At 38.3% G+C, this 15,971-nt stretch overlaps 1 protein-coding gene across 1 annotated transcript in view; it reads right to left on the bottom strand.

Annotated features, from left to right (window-relative positions):
• The window catches only part of LOC140363606 (ERC protein 2-like), a 99,514-nt gene that overhangs the window by 47,351 nt on the left and 36,192 nt on the right, over nt 1–15,971 (bottom strand). The window contains exons 10-11 of the mRNA XM_072450239.1: nt 10,056–10,246; nt 4,341–4,440 (exon numbers count right to left, since the gene is read on the bottom strand). Of these exons, the coding sequence (XP_072306340.1) occupies nt 4,341–4,440; nt 10,056–10,246 (291 nt within the window). The remainder of the gene's footprint in view (nt 1–4,340; nt 4,441–10,055; nt 10,247–15,971) is intronic.

The raw sequence follows: 15,971 nt of genomic DNA, 5'->3' as shown, positions 1-15,971 counted from the left end.
CCTCAGAGACCGGGGACAAAACAGTTAAACGTTTGGCAAGATGTGAACCAGCAAGCCTCTGGTCCGAGGGTAGAGCAACACGTATCAACTAGGTCACTGTAGCTACAATCTTTAATGTCAAATCTTCAGACCACATGCTTTGAAAACACGTAACAAAGACGTTTTGGTCTGCATATCCTTTCTCTTTCATTTCAAATGGGCTTGATTGACAGGTGTATTAACCAATCAGAGAAATGCATGTCAATTTGTGTCTAAACAAACAGGCTTATGAGTAAAATAACACATAGAATTGAGAAACGGAGCGTTTTTTTTTTATAAATTAAGTTAAATATTTTGTTCTGAATGTTACAAGGACATTCAGAGGAGATGTTCTATAAAAGTAATGACTGTTGTTTGACCATCCCGAGTTGGTAAGGTACGGATAAATCCAAGGATAAATCCAAGGATAAATCCAAGGCCATCATCTAAATCTTTCGTTGAAGACCATATAACCTGCATGGGCGACCCACAGACCAGAATCAGAGTCAGAAAAGGTTTATTGCCATTGTCAGAGAACAAAACTCTCAGGCTAGGAACTTGCTTGGTTAAAAAAAAATCAAAAACACCTACAACAAGTGGTACGCACCCCACAGCCTGCAAACCCCTAAAACTAAACAATTAGCGCTTGCCTCCCTGCTAGACAGTGAGCCAGGCAGTGTCTAAGTAGTGTGACCTTTGGCTACATCCCCGTGAGCCTGTATGGGCAGAGACAGAGTGTGTGTGGCCCACAGTGAGGGCTGGGAAAAGGATAGCTCTCTTTACTGGGTGATGGAACTGTGAAAGAAAACACAGGGTAGAAATAATAAACCTTCAATCCTCTCTGTGCGCTCGCCGTCCACCTCCCCAATCACTTACTGCAGCAAGTTCACACGTTAGCACTTCTCCGACAGCAGTGCCCGGGCGCGGAAATGTACAGACATGGAACAACATTTAAATAACGACAATCTACATTCTGTTTGTTTAGTGAACCAGTGCCTTTCTGCGCACAAGCATTTTGAATACGAGCCACTTTTTCACTACTGCTCAAATATGCAATCAGACAGTCTTTTGAATATGAGAATTATTTTGTGCCTGTTAGTTTTAAAAGTTGTTGATTTTGATAAATAATTAAAAAAAGATTACAGGTAGATAATATATTGAAGTGTAGATAATATTGTAAATGTTGTTTTTAAGATATGCCAAATTTGAATATTGAATACACTGTTTATGGTAAAACATTTCACAAAAAGAGCAAATAAAAAATAAAAACATTATATTATAACATTTTATTTCCACGACTAATATAAATAACAACTCATAACTAACTACTAACTAATACGTTTAAAGACAATATCCATTTAGCACGATTAGATCAGTGACAGTAGATTATTTATTATTTAACATCGCAATAATATATAATTTATATAATTGCTCATTATGTTAATTGCTTTGAAAGTCCAAGTGTTCTAATATTTGATCGAGCCTTTGTTTACATTTGATGACCATGAAATATCTCCGTTATGTCAAGGAAGAAGATCAGATCTATATCATAATCAAATAAAGCATGTGTTGTATTCTATCTGATAAAGATATTACATAAATGTGGATTTATTGAACATAACAACACATTCATCACAAACATGCATAAATGTCTAGTGTAATATAAATGTACAACGATTATGAGTGATATTGACTAAAACAGAGGCCATGGGACTGCTGAAAGTGCGTTGGTGGAGCGTGCCAGGAGCTAAATCACAAACGGATACTTGTGGCTCGTCACGTCGGGCCGATCCCAGCTGGAGGTGAGCGACAATGCGCCGCACAGAGGCGGCTTGTGTGCTTCACCGCTCCACATGTGTAATTGGAGGTGGCACATGAGCAGTAACTCGATGCTCCAGAATCAACAAGTTCTGGTCGTGCCCGGCCCGGACTCCCCGCTGAGGTGGGTCTGCCACTGCTGGACCCGGGTGAAATCCAAACTGATCTGAGACCGTCTGTCTATGAAGTTCAGATGCAGGCAAGTTTGGTATGAGGACCGTGCAGGCGATTGCATCTTCAAGTCAAAGTTTGTTCATTTTTTTTGTTCTTATTCAGTTAAGTGCTGAAAAAAGATCAATGTTGGACTTAAACAAAGCTAATTGAGACTAAAGGTTATGACCTATTTGAGTAAATTGTCTGCTTAAATGTTGTTAATATGTTAACTGAGGTTTGTGAGCAGGACCACTCCTCTATTACTCAGAAGCCTTCTTCACCTCTATACCAGTCTCAGTCACGGCTTGACTCTGTTCTCTCGACCCTCCCACTCTTTGTAATATGCTTTTCTTTCACTGTTCAGTCAGAGGGGGGTTCCGAATCAACTGGGCAGATCGCCGAGCCGGAGCCCCCACCCTGAGTTAGAAGTGGGCGACCACAGCTCCCACCTCCCTCTCTTGGCCAGGATGTTGGTCAGGAGGACTACCTGGCTGGATGAGTCTTATTGCATGTTTTTCAATGAAAGCAATATCTAGCTTACAGTGACATTGCTATTGCAATATCCATGTGTGAGTACGGCTTTCTGCAGCACCGATGGGAGGAAATGTGCAAATAGCAAAGCTCTGATAAACAGACAGAGAACAGTGAAAAATTTAAAGATAATTGCTTGTGCAGCAGCAATCATCAGCTAATGCCTTTGGGAAGGGTCATTATGAAGTCTGGCCTTCCAGGTTTGATGGAGGGATTATAATCACTAAAATAAGTGAGCGGGAGTGAGAAAATGCATATTTTCAGCAGCTGTGTGCTGACAGCCATATCTTACAAAAGCGGCACAAATGTCTGTCCATGGGAAAAATAATCGCCTTATGAATGCATGTGATAACTAAGCATTGAGAATTGAGTGACATTTCTTCAGCAAACTTTGAATACATTTTAAATGCATTATTACAAATCAATAGTGGAGGGTTAATAAGTGCAGTGGATTAAAATAGGGTCATTGGTGTTGTGAAAGGATATACTGTATTATATATCTTATCTTTTTGCGTAAACACAAGGGGAGGGAGGGGGATTGTGCAGATAAAACTCATCTGAAACAAAAACATTAAACGCGGTCTGCGTGAATCTTTGAAGTGAGCATTTCCGTCTCTGTGTTTGCGAAGTGCAGTGTGACGCGATGGAGACGATGAAGCAAAGAGATGCTATCGCTGCGTCCCACATAAACGTCTCTGGAAGGAGACAAGAGGAGACGACGTGTTTGTTTGTGTTTATGCTCCAGAGTGTGCATGTTCCTGATCGACGCAAAGATAAAACTGGAGATGGAAAGGAAGAGATGGCTGACTGGATAACTAATACGGCAGCTTTTTTTTTCTGTTTTGCCGATTCCAAATCTTACATACAACTTTTTTTTAACAATACGGAACACTGCAAACCGAGAACACTCAATCTAGTCATCACAACTTACTAAATCCGTAAACTTTTCTTTAACTTTAAGGCCACATTGTTCAGTGAATAGTGCACATTACGCCCACTAACAGGTGCCACTGCAAAAACATACTTGGTTGTGTTCTTAATGTTATTCCTGTATATCAGCTTTAGCCTCAGAGGACCTTGAATTCGTGTTCCAAAGCTCATATAACGCTTGACTTAAAATTGAAGACCATATGTTTTAACAGCACTATTTCCTTGTGTCAATATTTTACAGGACGTGAAATACATACCCCAAATAACACTTTTCCACCGCTCTCTAAAATACCTTTTATTAACAGACAACATCCATCACTCTATATCAGCCTATCACTCCCCTTTACAAGTCTCTCTGCGACTTTAATTCTTCCATGTTTTAGTAATATACCGTAAATGTGTCCTGCCCAGACACGGTTTAATACAGGAATCGGATGTGAGATGTTGCCTGCCAGCGCGCACAGAAATAACAAAATAGTACACGGAGCGCGAGAGAGAGAGAGGTTCGCACTTCATTTGGCAGAGGGATACAGAGAAGTGTACTCTACTTCATCGGCCTCGCGGGGAAAACCTGGCAGGTCCACATTCTCCATATTAACACTACCGCACTCACTGGCCCGATACATACAGAGGAGCAAGCTGCCTCTGCCTCTGCTGACACTCGTGACACTCTGTAAACACGCCTACAAATTATATCGCCCGAAGCCGTATATAAAAAATGCAATCTTCAACAGCTTAATTCAGTCATTTGGGATCCCTCCAGGCATTTCACTCTGGGTGTGGATGTTGCTCTACTAAATACCTGTCTTTTTTCATTAAGCTTTTAGTGTATGGAATGGCACATACAATGCAAAAAGTTAAAGAAAGACAGAACAATTTAAAATACCAACCTGCGATAACGAATGAGGATATGCGTGTCCATCTGGCACCGCATCCCGTCTCATCTCAGCTGGATTACTCTGCTTCTGGATGTTGGGAGATTTGATTTGCCTTTAGAGGAAACAGAAATAGAAGAATATGACGATCTAACCTTAACCGTGTGCTCAATATGGACTCTAAAATCAAATTCAATAAAATAATTGTGGGCTTGGTATGAAACAAATCAAAATGAAATCTTTGCGTGAGCATTGTATGAGATGGAAAAGCTCAGAAGTATCCGGGCAGTTCACAAGCGAGGAAGAGCATGTGCATGTCTAGCCCCGGTGCCGGAGAAGACCAGGACAAGACGAGACATGACCGACGCTGGTGAGACGCTGCTGTGTAAATCATTCAACAACATAACACAAACAGATGCAGACACAAGCACATGCAAGTATAATGACACACTGCAGAGGAATAGAAATGAGAGGCGAGTAACAGAGAAATGACATTACAGTGCACAGCAAATGACTTCAGTTTTTTAACAGTGTGCATGCTCTGTTCAGCCACTGATAACCCTGCTCTTTCAAATGGTGCAAGCAGTAAACAGTGTTGTGTGGATTATATTAGAAATTCAGGTGCTCTTTAACTAATATTAAATACATAAAGCAGCATTTAGAGTTAGTCTGGGTGAGATCTGACCAATGCATACTGTTGTGATGTCCCTTCAATGACCCGAAACCACCACCAAGCGTGACGAATGATAATGCAATGAAGATGGACCGAACAATTTTGTCAAAGTATTCAATTTTCTGTTAACAAACATTGCTTTTGTTGTTTGCGATTTACTTTAATAGTTTTAATAGGTGGATTTTGTTCAAAGTGCACATTTTAAATACGTCCAGAAGCGTCAACGTTTGAGAGAAGATTGAAATTTGAACTGCTAAACTAATACAAAAAGCACATGCATTTCATGTTTGTAGAGGTCTAAACTGCAGGTTTAGCAGCTTTTATAAGATAAGATATTAAGATATAAGATATTTTCCTTGATTGCAGATTTAGTTGTTAATTACGAGCAATTTGCGATTTCGAGTCGCTTGTGATGTATCCTGCAGCATTAATGTAAAGTGTCATTAAGTGTTCGAAACCAGCTATATTATATATGGTACTGTATTCAATGCATTTCAGTGTTTGCTTTTGTGTGTGTCATAATTTAATGGCAATTTGGGCTTTTTTGTTTGCAATTTCTTAATGGGGAGGAGAAATGTTAGAAACTGAAAATAGAGTAAAACGTTCACATCAATCAACAATTACAAACCATTAAAGGCAAAGAAATGAATGAAATGAAATGAAAAAAGATGGTACATGCCTTAGATCTTCTATAAAGCGGCAAAGAACCTATAAACAGCCATAACCTACAGACAGTGACGCACAGCACTGCCTCAGTAGCAACACACATGTCCACACATTCAGACTCACAAAAACCTGAGGAAAGTGTGAAGGAGCTGACAGTGACAAATTAGTGCTTAAGAGAACTCTCCGACACTGTAAACAAGCTGTGACCACGCAGCTGTTCACCTCGCCCACATTATTATTCTACATCCACACTGCACTGTTGACTCTGGGCACCTCTGACAAGACACCCCCACATGCGCACAAATATCTGCTGTCACGGCCCCTAAAACGCCCTATGTGTCAGTGGGACTTTCAGGCTAATTTTATGTTGTAAAAATAGCCAGGATGATGAATAATTAATATACATTTATTTATTGACTGTATAGAGCTCCTGCACACACACGACGGAGATTCAGCAGTAATGAATGGCAACTATCTTGAAATGTAGCCTTTGGAGTTCATCTTTCACATTAAATTCAATCTTAAAAACTAACCAGGTTAACATTAGTGGCCCTCGGCTGGCACAGACAGATTGCACAGATTGCGCCCTAAATATCATTAAAAAGTGTCTCTGGAGAAATACACTTTATTATAAAACCCTGTACGTACACGTACAGGTACACACATACGTGATGAAAGTGTGAAAAATCTTTGTATTAACTAATATGAAGCTGAGGCTAATTAACTCATGTCTATGTAATAAACACCCTAAAATCATTAGTTTGACTTTATATTTTTATTATGCAAGACATGTTTTCTTCTACTATCTACTCTCTCTCACATAATACTTAATAAGGTTTTTGAATTGTCAAGCTTGTAAAAGGTTCTAGCTTTTTTAATCCTTTTTTTTTTATGCCATTAGTTTCAATGCAATCAATACAATCCCTCCCACTGCGGAGTTTGGTGGTGCATGCTGGGATAGCGTGATAACAACTGGAGGAGCTTCACAGGGACTTTAATAGACATTCTTCATATTTATAACAAAAGATTAAGTAGGAGTACTTGACTTTTGTACCAATATTTACACTTGTAATGGCTGCTTTCAAAACCCCTTCTAGTTATCAGTGTGCAGCTTTTCAAAATGCCTGATAAAGATTATGATTTATCTGGAAAAAGTCAATGTATGGGAGTGTGCGTCTGGGCAGCGGTGGGAACCAGGCCGTTTCGACTGATCTTTGATGTTTCTGTGAATGTTTGTATTAGCTCTGAGGCATGTCCATAGAGAGCACACTTGCCATGAGGGCATATCACCTATCAGTCAGAGTCACTACAGGCACAGGTGTAAAAACCAACAGACGCACTGGTGCTTTTCCAGAAATGATACGCCCTCGTCGAGCCTTCAGCACCAGCAATGAGGTAAGTGTTTTGATCAATGGAAAGGCAAATGAGGTGTGCGAGCAACAAGTATTCGAGTTTGGCCGGAAAGTCGGGACGATATTTGTGATTTGTTGATTTCTAAATGATTCAATTCACGAAGGGGGGATATATATTATAGCGGTGACATTTATTAGCGAGGCAGCACGCACATGAATTCAGCCCTCTAAATGGAGTGTAGTAAGTAATTTTTCACGTTTCCTTTCTGGAGCGCTCCCTCTCTCCGCGGTCCAACACAAGCGACTCTGATTCAATTCTGGCTGTCAATGCGCAGCTTTCTTTCTCGTGGAGTCACATATTTTTTGTCTCTTCGCTCTTCTATTTTCTGACTGTTTTCTCTGAATTACAGTTGTGTTATCTTTAAAGGGAAAGTGAGGTTTAGCTGTAGAGAAAGAGCGCCCAATGACAGGAAGCTGCGGTCACCTCAGGCCGCTCCCAAACCTGAATGTGGGAAACTGTGAATATAAAGTAGGTTGTTGCTGGAAACGGTTGTGCATTCTCATTGCACTGATCTGGGTATATAAAGTTTAACGGCATAATAATAATAACCTTTGAAGGAAGCCAGATTATTTATTCTTTATTCCTATTACTCTTAATTCACTCATTTGAATAAAACCTCAAAACAAAAGGCTATCCAGCGTGCAAGGTTATGTCTGAAATTTCCATTATTATTTGTATTATCTTGTCTTACGCTAGCTGTTTTTATTTTATTTTATCTTTATTTTTCCCCTCCATTCCTTATTAAGAACTGAGAGGTTTTGTCTAGAGGAGTTTTTGTTTAGAAGAGTTTTATTCTATTAAGAGTGTTTTTTAAACTTCCTATAAGTTATCTGTCCTTTTCCTCTGTATCTACCTGCGTTGCAACAATGAAATTTCCCCATGTGTGGACAATAAAGGAATATCTTATCTTATCTTAAATAAAATAACTTAATAGTGATAGAAATAGTTTAATTCTAGACTGTTTGTCCAAATTATTGCGTGCAGAAAAACATGACTATCGGTAATAAATAACACAAAAATGAATAACTACAACATCACCTATAAAAATGCTCAGTTCTGATGTTATTTATTTATTTGGCTTTATTTCTGTGGCCAGTGTTTCCATGCAATTAGTCAGGAACTCATTGGTACTGGGCTGAAAAAGAAGACTATTCCATTAAAGCAGGAAAAAAGAAATGGGTTCCACACAAGATTCTGTGTAAATGTTTTCAAATAATCTTATGATGACCTAAATACTTGGCTAATACTAATCCAATTCAGTCGTGCTGCCAACTATAATGATGGAAATTATACTGAATGTGTGCCTTCCCTCATCTTTTTCCGTTTATTTCACACAATGATAGAAGATAATTGGCCTTGTGACCTTGTTCCAACAGTAACAGTCTGATTAGAAGGGATTTTCATGTGTCTAGAAATCTAATCAAGGGAAAACACAAAAACCCAACAGCATATAATGATGTATTAATATGAAACTACAGTATTCTTATTAATGTGAATATAAAACAACATGAGAATACTAGTTCTAATGTTAATAAACTGTTATTGTATGTGTTTTGAATGCAGTTTAACGTTTGTAACTCGGGCCAATCTCACAGAAGCGCTCATGGTCATGCCTACTAAAAAATGATGCCTTGGATTAGTTTTTAAACAGCTAAAATACTATTTAGTGAAATACAGTGTGGTGTAATAGGCTCTGACTCAGCACAGTGGTCCTGTGCCAGAGTGGAGTCTGTAAAACGGGTCATAAATGAGGAAGGAAATGCTCGGATCCAGCGCACACTGCCAGTTTCGATCCATCCTAAACCATTACAAACCACAGCTAATATCTGGCACACCTGAAGGGGCCAAAGCTAGGGCCATGTTATTGTCAGTGGGAAGGATTTTGTCAGTAGTAATCAACACGTTTGCACCGCTACAAAGCCGCATCACACGTAGCCCACTATCACTGCTTGTTAATCCATAAATCAGTTGATAATTGAGTCGTATCCCGCCAGTAATAAATACAGCAGATTAACAGCTTGAGTTTGGACCAGTATAACACCACATACAAGCCTTGATAACGTGAAAAAAATGTACTATTTACAGTATGTAGGTACAATAGTACATTCAAAGTTTATGGAAAATCCCCTTAAACATTCAGCATAAAAAGACAACACAACTGATTAAAGTGAGCGTTGTAGGTAAAGGAATATAAACATGTATTAAGAATCTTAACAGGGTTGTTGCCTACTTAGCATGGCATGTTTATTGTCCCAGTGGGGTTGTCAAAAGTAAGAAATGTGGGAATCAAATTTAAGGCATTGTAAAGTTTTCCACTCTTATACTTGGGAAGGTTGTAAATGAGCCATTAAGACTTGTGGGCTACAGAAAGGTATTATAGTCATGTTGTATGTTGCAGAGTTGAAAATGATATGTTCATCAATATTGTGGAGAGGATTCAGATGGGCATAAAGAGGCAAAACTGAGCTACAAGCCTTAGTGAAGATGCAGAGGATTATTATGAAATGAAGGTAGATGATTTAAAGATGAGAAGTATCAATGTTCCTACTTACCCAGGTCTGCAGACAGGGATATACAAGAACAAATGAAAACATGTTAACATTGCGATGTAAAACTGTGAATATTTTCCACTTCTAAACTAATTATGCAGCAAAAAAGCAGATAAAAAAAAAAATGAAAAAAACCCCTCATGTCGCAAACCAAATAAGTAGAATGTGATATTTCTGCACTTTAATGGGTCGTTATATAATCTTTTCCCATATGTCTGATATATAACCCTCAACTAAAACATTTAAGCATTTTGGATTTGCATTATATCATTGAAATATTAATAAAAAAGCATACTAAAAGAATATTGAAACAGAAAAAATTGTCAATATCGCCCACTCCTAACTAGTTCATTCATAAACATCACATCTTTAAATTGATACTTGTCTCTGCTGTAGATAGATATCTTTATCCGTCTTATAACTCCTCACCTCTCCAGGTCAGATATCTTTTTGTCCCTAAATGATCTGTCCGTCTCAGCGTCCCTCAGAGCCCCCATGAGCCTGTCCACCTCGGCCTGGGACTTGACCGACTCCTCTCGGTAACGGGACACTTCCTGCTCCAGCAGCCTCAGACGCTCAGTGATGTCAGGGCTTCGCGATGTCCCGTTTAAACTGGGCGTCTTTGAACATGAAAGACACAAGTGGTATTTTAGACAAACGTGGTCAGATCAAAGACATTACACATGTGAAGATGCAAAGAAAACAATGGTAAGAGCATTAAAGGAGTAAATTAAAAAGTAGTAGAGGATGACAAAGACTGGTATTTGGAAACTGAAATGACTCACGTCTGGGGAGATGAGACGATCTGTGGGGGATGTGATGTTGTAAAATGACCATCAAACAAACAAGACAACAAAGGACACTTCATTAGGGAAGATCTTGTAGGGCCTGAAGCCAGCGTGTCCCATTTTGTACCAAGGGACAGTTTGGAACGTGTGAAAATGTCCAAAGCCTTCTGTTTTATTTAAAGTCAGTCAATCCAACATTTGTTTGTGATTCATACAGAAGCTGCAAAATTTAAAAATATTGTTTCAGTGTCCTTGCGGTAGATAAATGAACAAGGCCCTTCATTCATTTCATATTTGCATCGAGCTTTATTATTTGACAGACCCAAACTGGAGCTGAAATAAGTTAATCAATTAATCACAACTGATCAAATATTGAGATGATTGTCAACTCATTTAGTAATCAAAATAATACTATACAAACTCCAAATGAAGCCATGTGCTGAGAGGAATAGTAAGCAAGTGCATCAAAATGACTCAGGTCTGCAAATATACGCGGTCAACATGCTCTTAAGCAACGTCAATTTAGCTTTTTCTGGCAAAAAATTTGTTATGAAAAAATACATTTCTATTCACAAGTCTTACATGATTTAAACAACTAATCAATGAATTAAAAGAAGAATCCCAAGATCAATTGAATAGTAAAATAATTGTTGCAGCCCCGACCCATACAAATGTTTAAGTCATTTCGAGACCTATAGAAAGAACATGGATCTCACTGAGGTCATGCTGCTGCTCATAAATAACACACTTTGAGATGGAAGCTGAGAGCGTAGATCTTACAGTCAATCAACTGAACAAAAGGGCCAGTGTGGGTCATGTAGTAGCAGAACTAATAGGGCAACTTAGACTTAGGAAGAACATTGAAATGGCCCAGGGGTCACGTGTGATTCTATCCCACCCGGGCAGCACTGAGTCCTCCAGGAGAGGTAAGGTAATGCTCGCTGTGGTCAGAGTCACCATTTAGCCAAAGTGTGTCCAATCCAGCTCATCCGCTCTCATCCCTTCATCCCCCCGCGGCCCCCGCTGCTGCTTTTCTGTGGTCGGCCTCCTCAGGCCATCCTTCACATCCAGTTTGGAGATCGCATATTATCATTACAGAACGACTGTCTGCTCATGTTTGTTTGTGGGATCACTACTGTCCACATTTTTCTCATGTAAAATGTTTGAAGTGAATAAAGCACTTAAGACTGTTCCAAGAAAAATATCCCAAAGGAAGTATGCAACCTTAAATTACCTTTCCCATTATTTCTACCTAACCACTTTGTTCATATTTGTCTGAGATGAGAGATAAACCTTAGATCCCTCATTTACCTTAAAGAGTGAGGTTAGAGCAGTGCATGTGCTGTATATTTTGTAAGTCTTTTGTTGTTTAGTTTAATTTATGTGTAAACAAATATTATCATTAATGTAAATGTAATATCAATAATGTAAAAACAATTAAGCTTTTAAGAATATGAAATCAAGGATACAAAAAACAACTAATGCTAAAAACAAAGGCTGAAATGAGATATTTGGATTGTGTGTATTATTTTTAAAGGTATCAATGACACCTATGCCATTTTTGGTTTAAACATACATGGAGAAGAGTTGAAGGAAGCAGTGCCCATTTGTTTCAACATCTTGTTCAACTCTTTACATTTTTTTGACATTTCTCCAGGAACAATACACTGACGTGTGCCCGACTGTACGAATGCCAAAGCCGATGTGAAATGAAGAACACCTTTCCTGATAAAACGAGCAGCTCTGCACCACAAAGCCCCACGTCTGGCCTCTACGCTTTCACACACATCAGAACCAATCTAAACCCGAACAAAATACATTAAGTCTAAGTGGAGCGGAATTTGTTATGGACATTTCAGTGGAAAACATCAGTGTCACTGGAGCCGGGGTTCAAAGGTCAGCCCAATGTCCAACTGGACTTTTTTATATTATGACAGAAAATTAGGGCCTGCTTGGGTACAGTTACAGTCTGCATGTGGCTGTGAAAATTATTATCATTCCAATGGGTTTTTCTTTCTGAGTAAATGTTACAAATTAAGTAAACGTGTGTGGTGGTGGAGTTTTTCTTGGTAATTTAATTCCCATTGCGAGGTAACATGTACTATAAAGCTGACAACAAGGCTCACTGTTTAGCACTAAGTAATGGGAAATCAAAGAGCCAATGGCACAGTCAAAATGTTTAATATAAAATAGTTTACTTACACACATACTGTATTATATATTAAATTAAAAATCTCATTCCCGTTTAACCCTATACCAGTCTAATAAAATCTACAGGCCAAACAAATCCTTAAACTTGTAAGTAAGTGCCAATCATAATTGTATTGGACATTTATTACATAATTTTACTTTGGACACGTTAGTCATGGTATTTCCTCTTGTATAACTTAAAATAGAAGAGGAACTTGAAATTAGTCTTGTTCTTTTCACTTATTTCACATTTAGTTTTTAATATTTCCAAAAATATCTGTACTCTTTGTCTACAAACATATCTACTGGTCAATCAAATTATCTACAGGTCACATTGTTTCATTGATTTTCTGCAACATTCTGCTGATAAAATCAACTATTTTCAAAAAGGCTTTTGAGCAACTGATTTTGGGCTTTACAAAAATATACTGAATTGAAAAAGTATGTGATTTGATCAAATATTTAGTCATTATTATGACTATGATTTTTTGTTTTTTATTTTTTGTCAGCAAAAATATGATGACATATTTGATCATACTATACTATATTATACTATATGCAGGATTACTGAAACTGGAGTGAATGAAACAAGCCACAAATCCAGATTTGTTTTTGAGGCGGCTATAACATTTTGATATGACTGTATGGACCAAGGGAACCAGTTGACGGGACATTGTAAGGCGAATACTGTATGTCTGTTTATACATTGAAATATTAACATTAAATTATGCATTATACTTTGATGTGTTGTTTTCACAACCATGCACTTGTTTGAGCATTCCACAGAGACTGAGAAGATAATTAAAATCTTATAAAAGATCACATTTGGAGTCATAAAATGAATGTATTACGATAAATGAAAAGAACGCTGTGAAGGTGGAACAAACAAGTATTACGATAAATGAAAAGAACGCTGTGAAGGTGGAACAAACAAAGTGATTATAGATTTGAGGAGACATGCCACAATGGCTCACTGTGTGCTAACATAAACAACAACTTTAAATGTTTGTGATGAGTGTAAATGTTGAGCGTTATTATCAACTGTAACTTTTTGTAAGTGGTAGCTATATAAAAAGTCATAAAACAAGACCCAATTTTCCCATAAAGTTGTCATTGAGATGGCTTGCATATTGCACTCATCCAACTGTACTGACTCACATTGAGGTAACAAGCTCTTTGGGAGCTCAGTACTTCCTCACATATAATACAAATCATGCTTTATGTATCCTGTGCATGAATTACACTAAGACTGACAATGGTATCTCACTCTTAAGTACATACACAATTATCTATATATGAACAATGGTAAGACTTATGATGCAACATTCTGTGGTTCATTTAGTCCTGCCAGTCCAGCTTTGACCCCTGTAGACTGCACCAGACATTGGCTGAAAAACACCCAGACCTCAATTTGAAGTGTACATAACAAGTCTGACTCCTGCCAAGTACACAAAATAGTGCAATTATGGCCACACTTCTGTCAAGAGAGAGAATTTACTTCCAAAAAGGATGACTGAGCTGCTACTGCTTTCATGTGGTACCGCATTAACATTCTGCAAGATAGCATTTCACATAAACAAGATGTGCCTATCATAGAAGCATTCCCATAAATTCTGCACTGTGTTCTGGCTTGTAGACCTGAGTGAGGAGGAAGAGAGAGTAAAAAGACAACAGGGCTTCTGACCTGGCAACCATAGTGGCATAGCAGGATAGTTAAGGTCATAAATCACCACACTTAATCCTGTAAACCAGTAGTGCAAAAAGGCCCTTTACCACAGACTATACACACTGGGAGGTAGAATTAAGAGTGGATGTTATCTGGGTAAATACAGAGTGCAAACAGCATATTACAACCTCTGTACTGTTGCTGAGAAACCTTTTTTGTGCTATAAAGATAATTATAAAGTTCTTTGGTATTCCTTTGAAGAAGAACAAAATGTTTGAGGGAGAGGTAGTTATTATTGTCTTTTTCACCTTTTCCAGGGTTATGTTTTCACTTGCTTTAGTAAGTAAGTAACTGTTGTTGTAAGATAAAATAGAAAAGGTCATAGATAGGGCAAAATGTGTTAAATGTACCAACGACCAACGGAAATAATTAGGGGTGTTATTTACTTGACACTTACTTTGCTCCTGTAACTGACAAAACTGTCCATGATATCATCACCAGTCTGAGTTCATCTACATGCTACCTCCATGTGTGACCCTCCAGATTTCTAAAGTCTGTGCTGAACAGTTTGTTAGCACCATTCACTCACATAGTTAACATGTCTATTCAATCTGGAACATCCCCAATGTCTTTGAAAACTGTGGTCATAAAGCCTCTCCTAAAGAAGAGCAGTCTTGATGTTGCAGTACTGAGTCATTACCGGCCCATCTCTAATCTGCCATTTTGGGGCAAAGTGCTTGAAAAGGTTGTTTACCATCAGCTCACAGATTTCCTCTTAATAAACAACTCATTTGATGTTGTTCAGTCAAGTTTTAGACCTCATCACAGCACTGAGACTGCTCTTGTCAAGGTGACAAATGACATCCGCCTGAACACTGACACGGGCAAAGCCTCAGTCTTAATTCTGTTAGATCTGAGTGCTGCTTTTGACACTGTCGATCATGGGATCCTCTTACAGAGACTAGAGGACTGGGTGGGCATCACTGGCACTGCCCTAAGTTGGCATGGCAAGTTTTTTTGTAGAGCACAATTCGTACAAAAGTCAATTCAAAGTGTTTAACAGGACAGGAAACACAACAGGAAAAAATGCATTAAAATCACAAAAACATGACTTTACAGACATGTGCTCTACAAATGCCCTACTACATGGAGGCCTAGTACCTAAATAGACAATTTCACCAACAAACAAATGTGCACCATGTCACTTTTCTGGACTGCCACTTGCTTTCTTCCATGAAGCTGTTATTGCTTTGCCATGACTATTACATATTGAGTCTACAATCAAAGCCACTAAAGGTACATAATATTATAAGACACTCAAGTCACTTTACCCTCTATTTATTCTGTCCATTCTGTTTATTTACACAGGGATGTGTTATACTTAAATATGTTTTTAATAGTTACTGATTTTGTCTTTATTCTCCTGCTCTCCTTGAACTGTTTGTTGCAACACTGGAAATGTAAAAAAAAAAAAGGTTACTTTATCTATGGCATTAAACTTATTCATCTCTATGGAGATATGGAGGGGATGCAACCTGGTCAGATCTGTGGCATGGCGACCCCGCTTACACTAAGAATCCATGTTTCTCAATGTATTTTTGAGCAATAAAAACACATAGAAGGTTTTAATGTCATACTGTGGAATATTCCAGGCAAAGCAGTAACATGGAGACAAGCGGAAAAGTCACATATGCAAGAGAA

The sequence above is a fragment of the Eucyclogobius newberryi genome, unplaced genomic scaffold (genome assembly GCF_026437365.1).
Source record: "Eucyclogobius newberryi isolate DKJ021-1_F unplaced genomic scaffold, fEucNew1.0.hap1 SCAF_17, whole genome shotgun sequence".
Classification (NCBI taxonomy): domain Eukaryota; kingdom Metazoa; phylum Chordata; class Actinopteri; order Gobiiformes; family Gobiidae; genus Eucyclogobius; species Eucyclogobius newberryi.
This window is presented reverse-complemented; position numbering and strand designations above follow the sequence as displayed.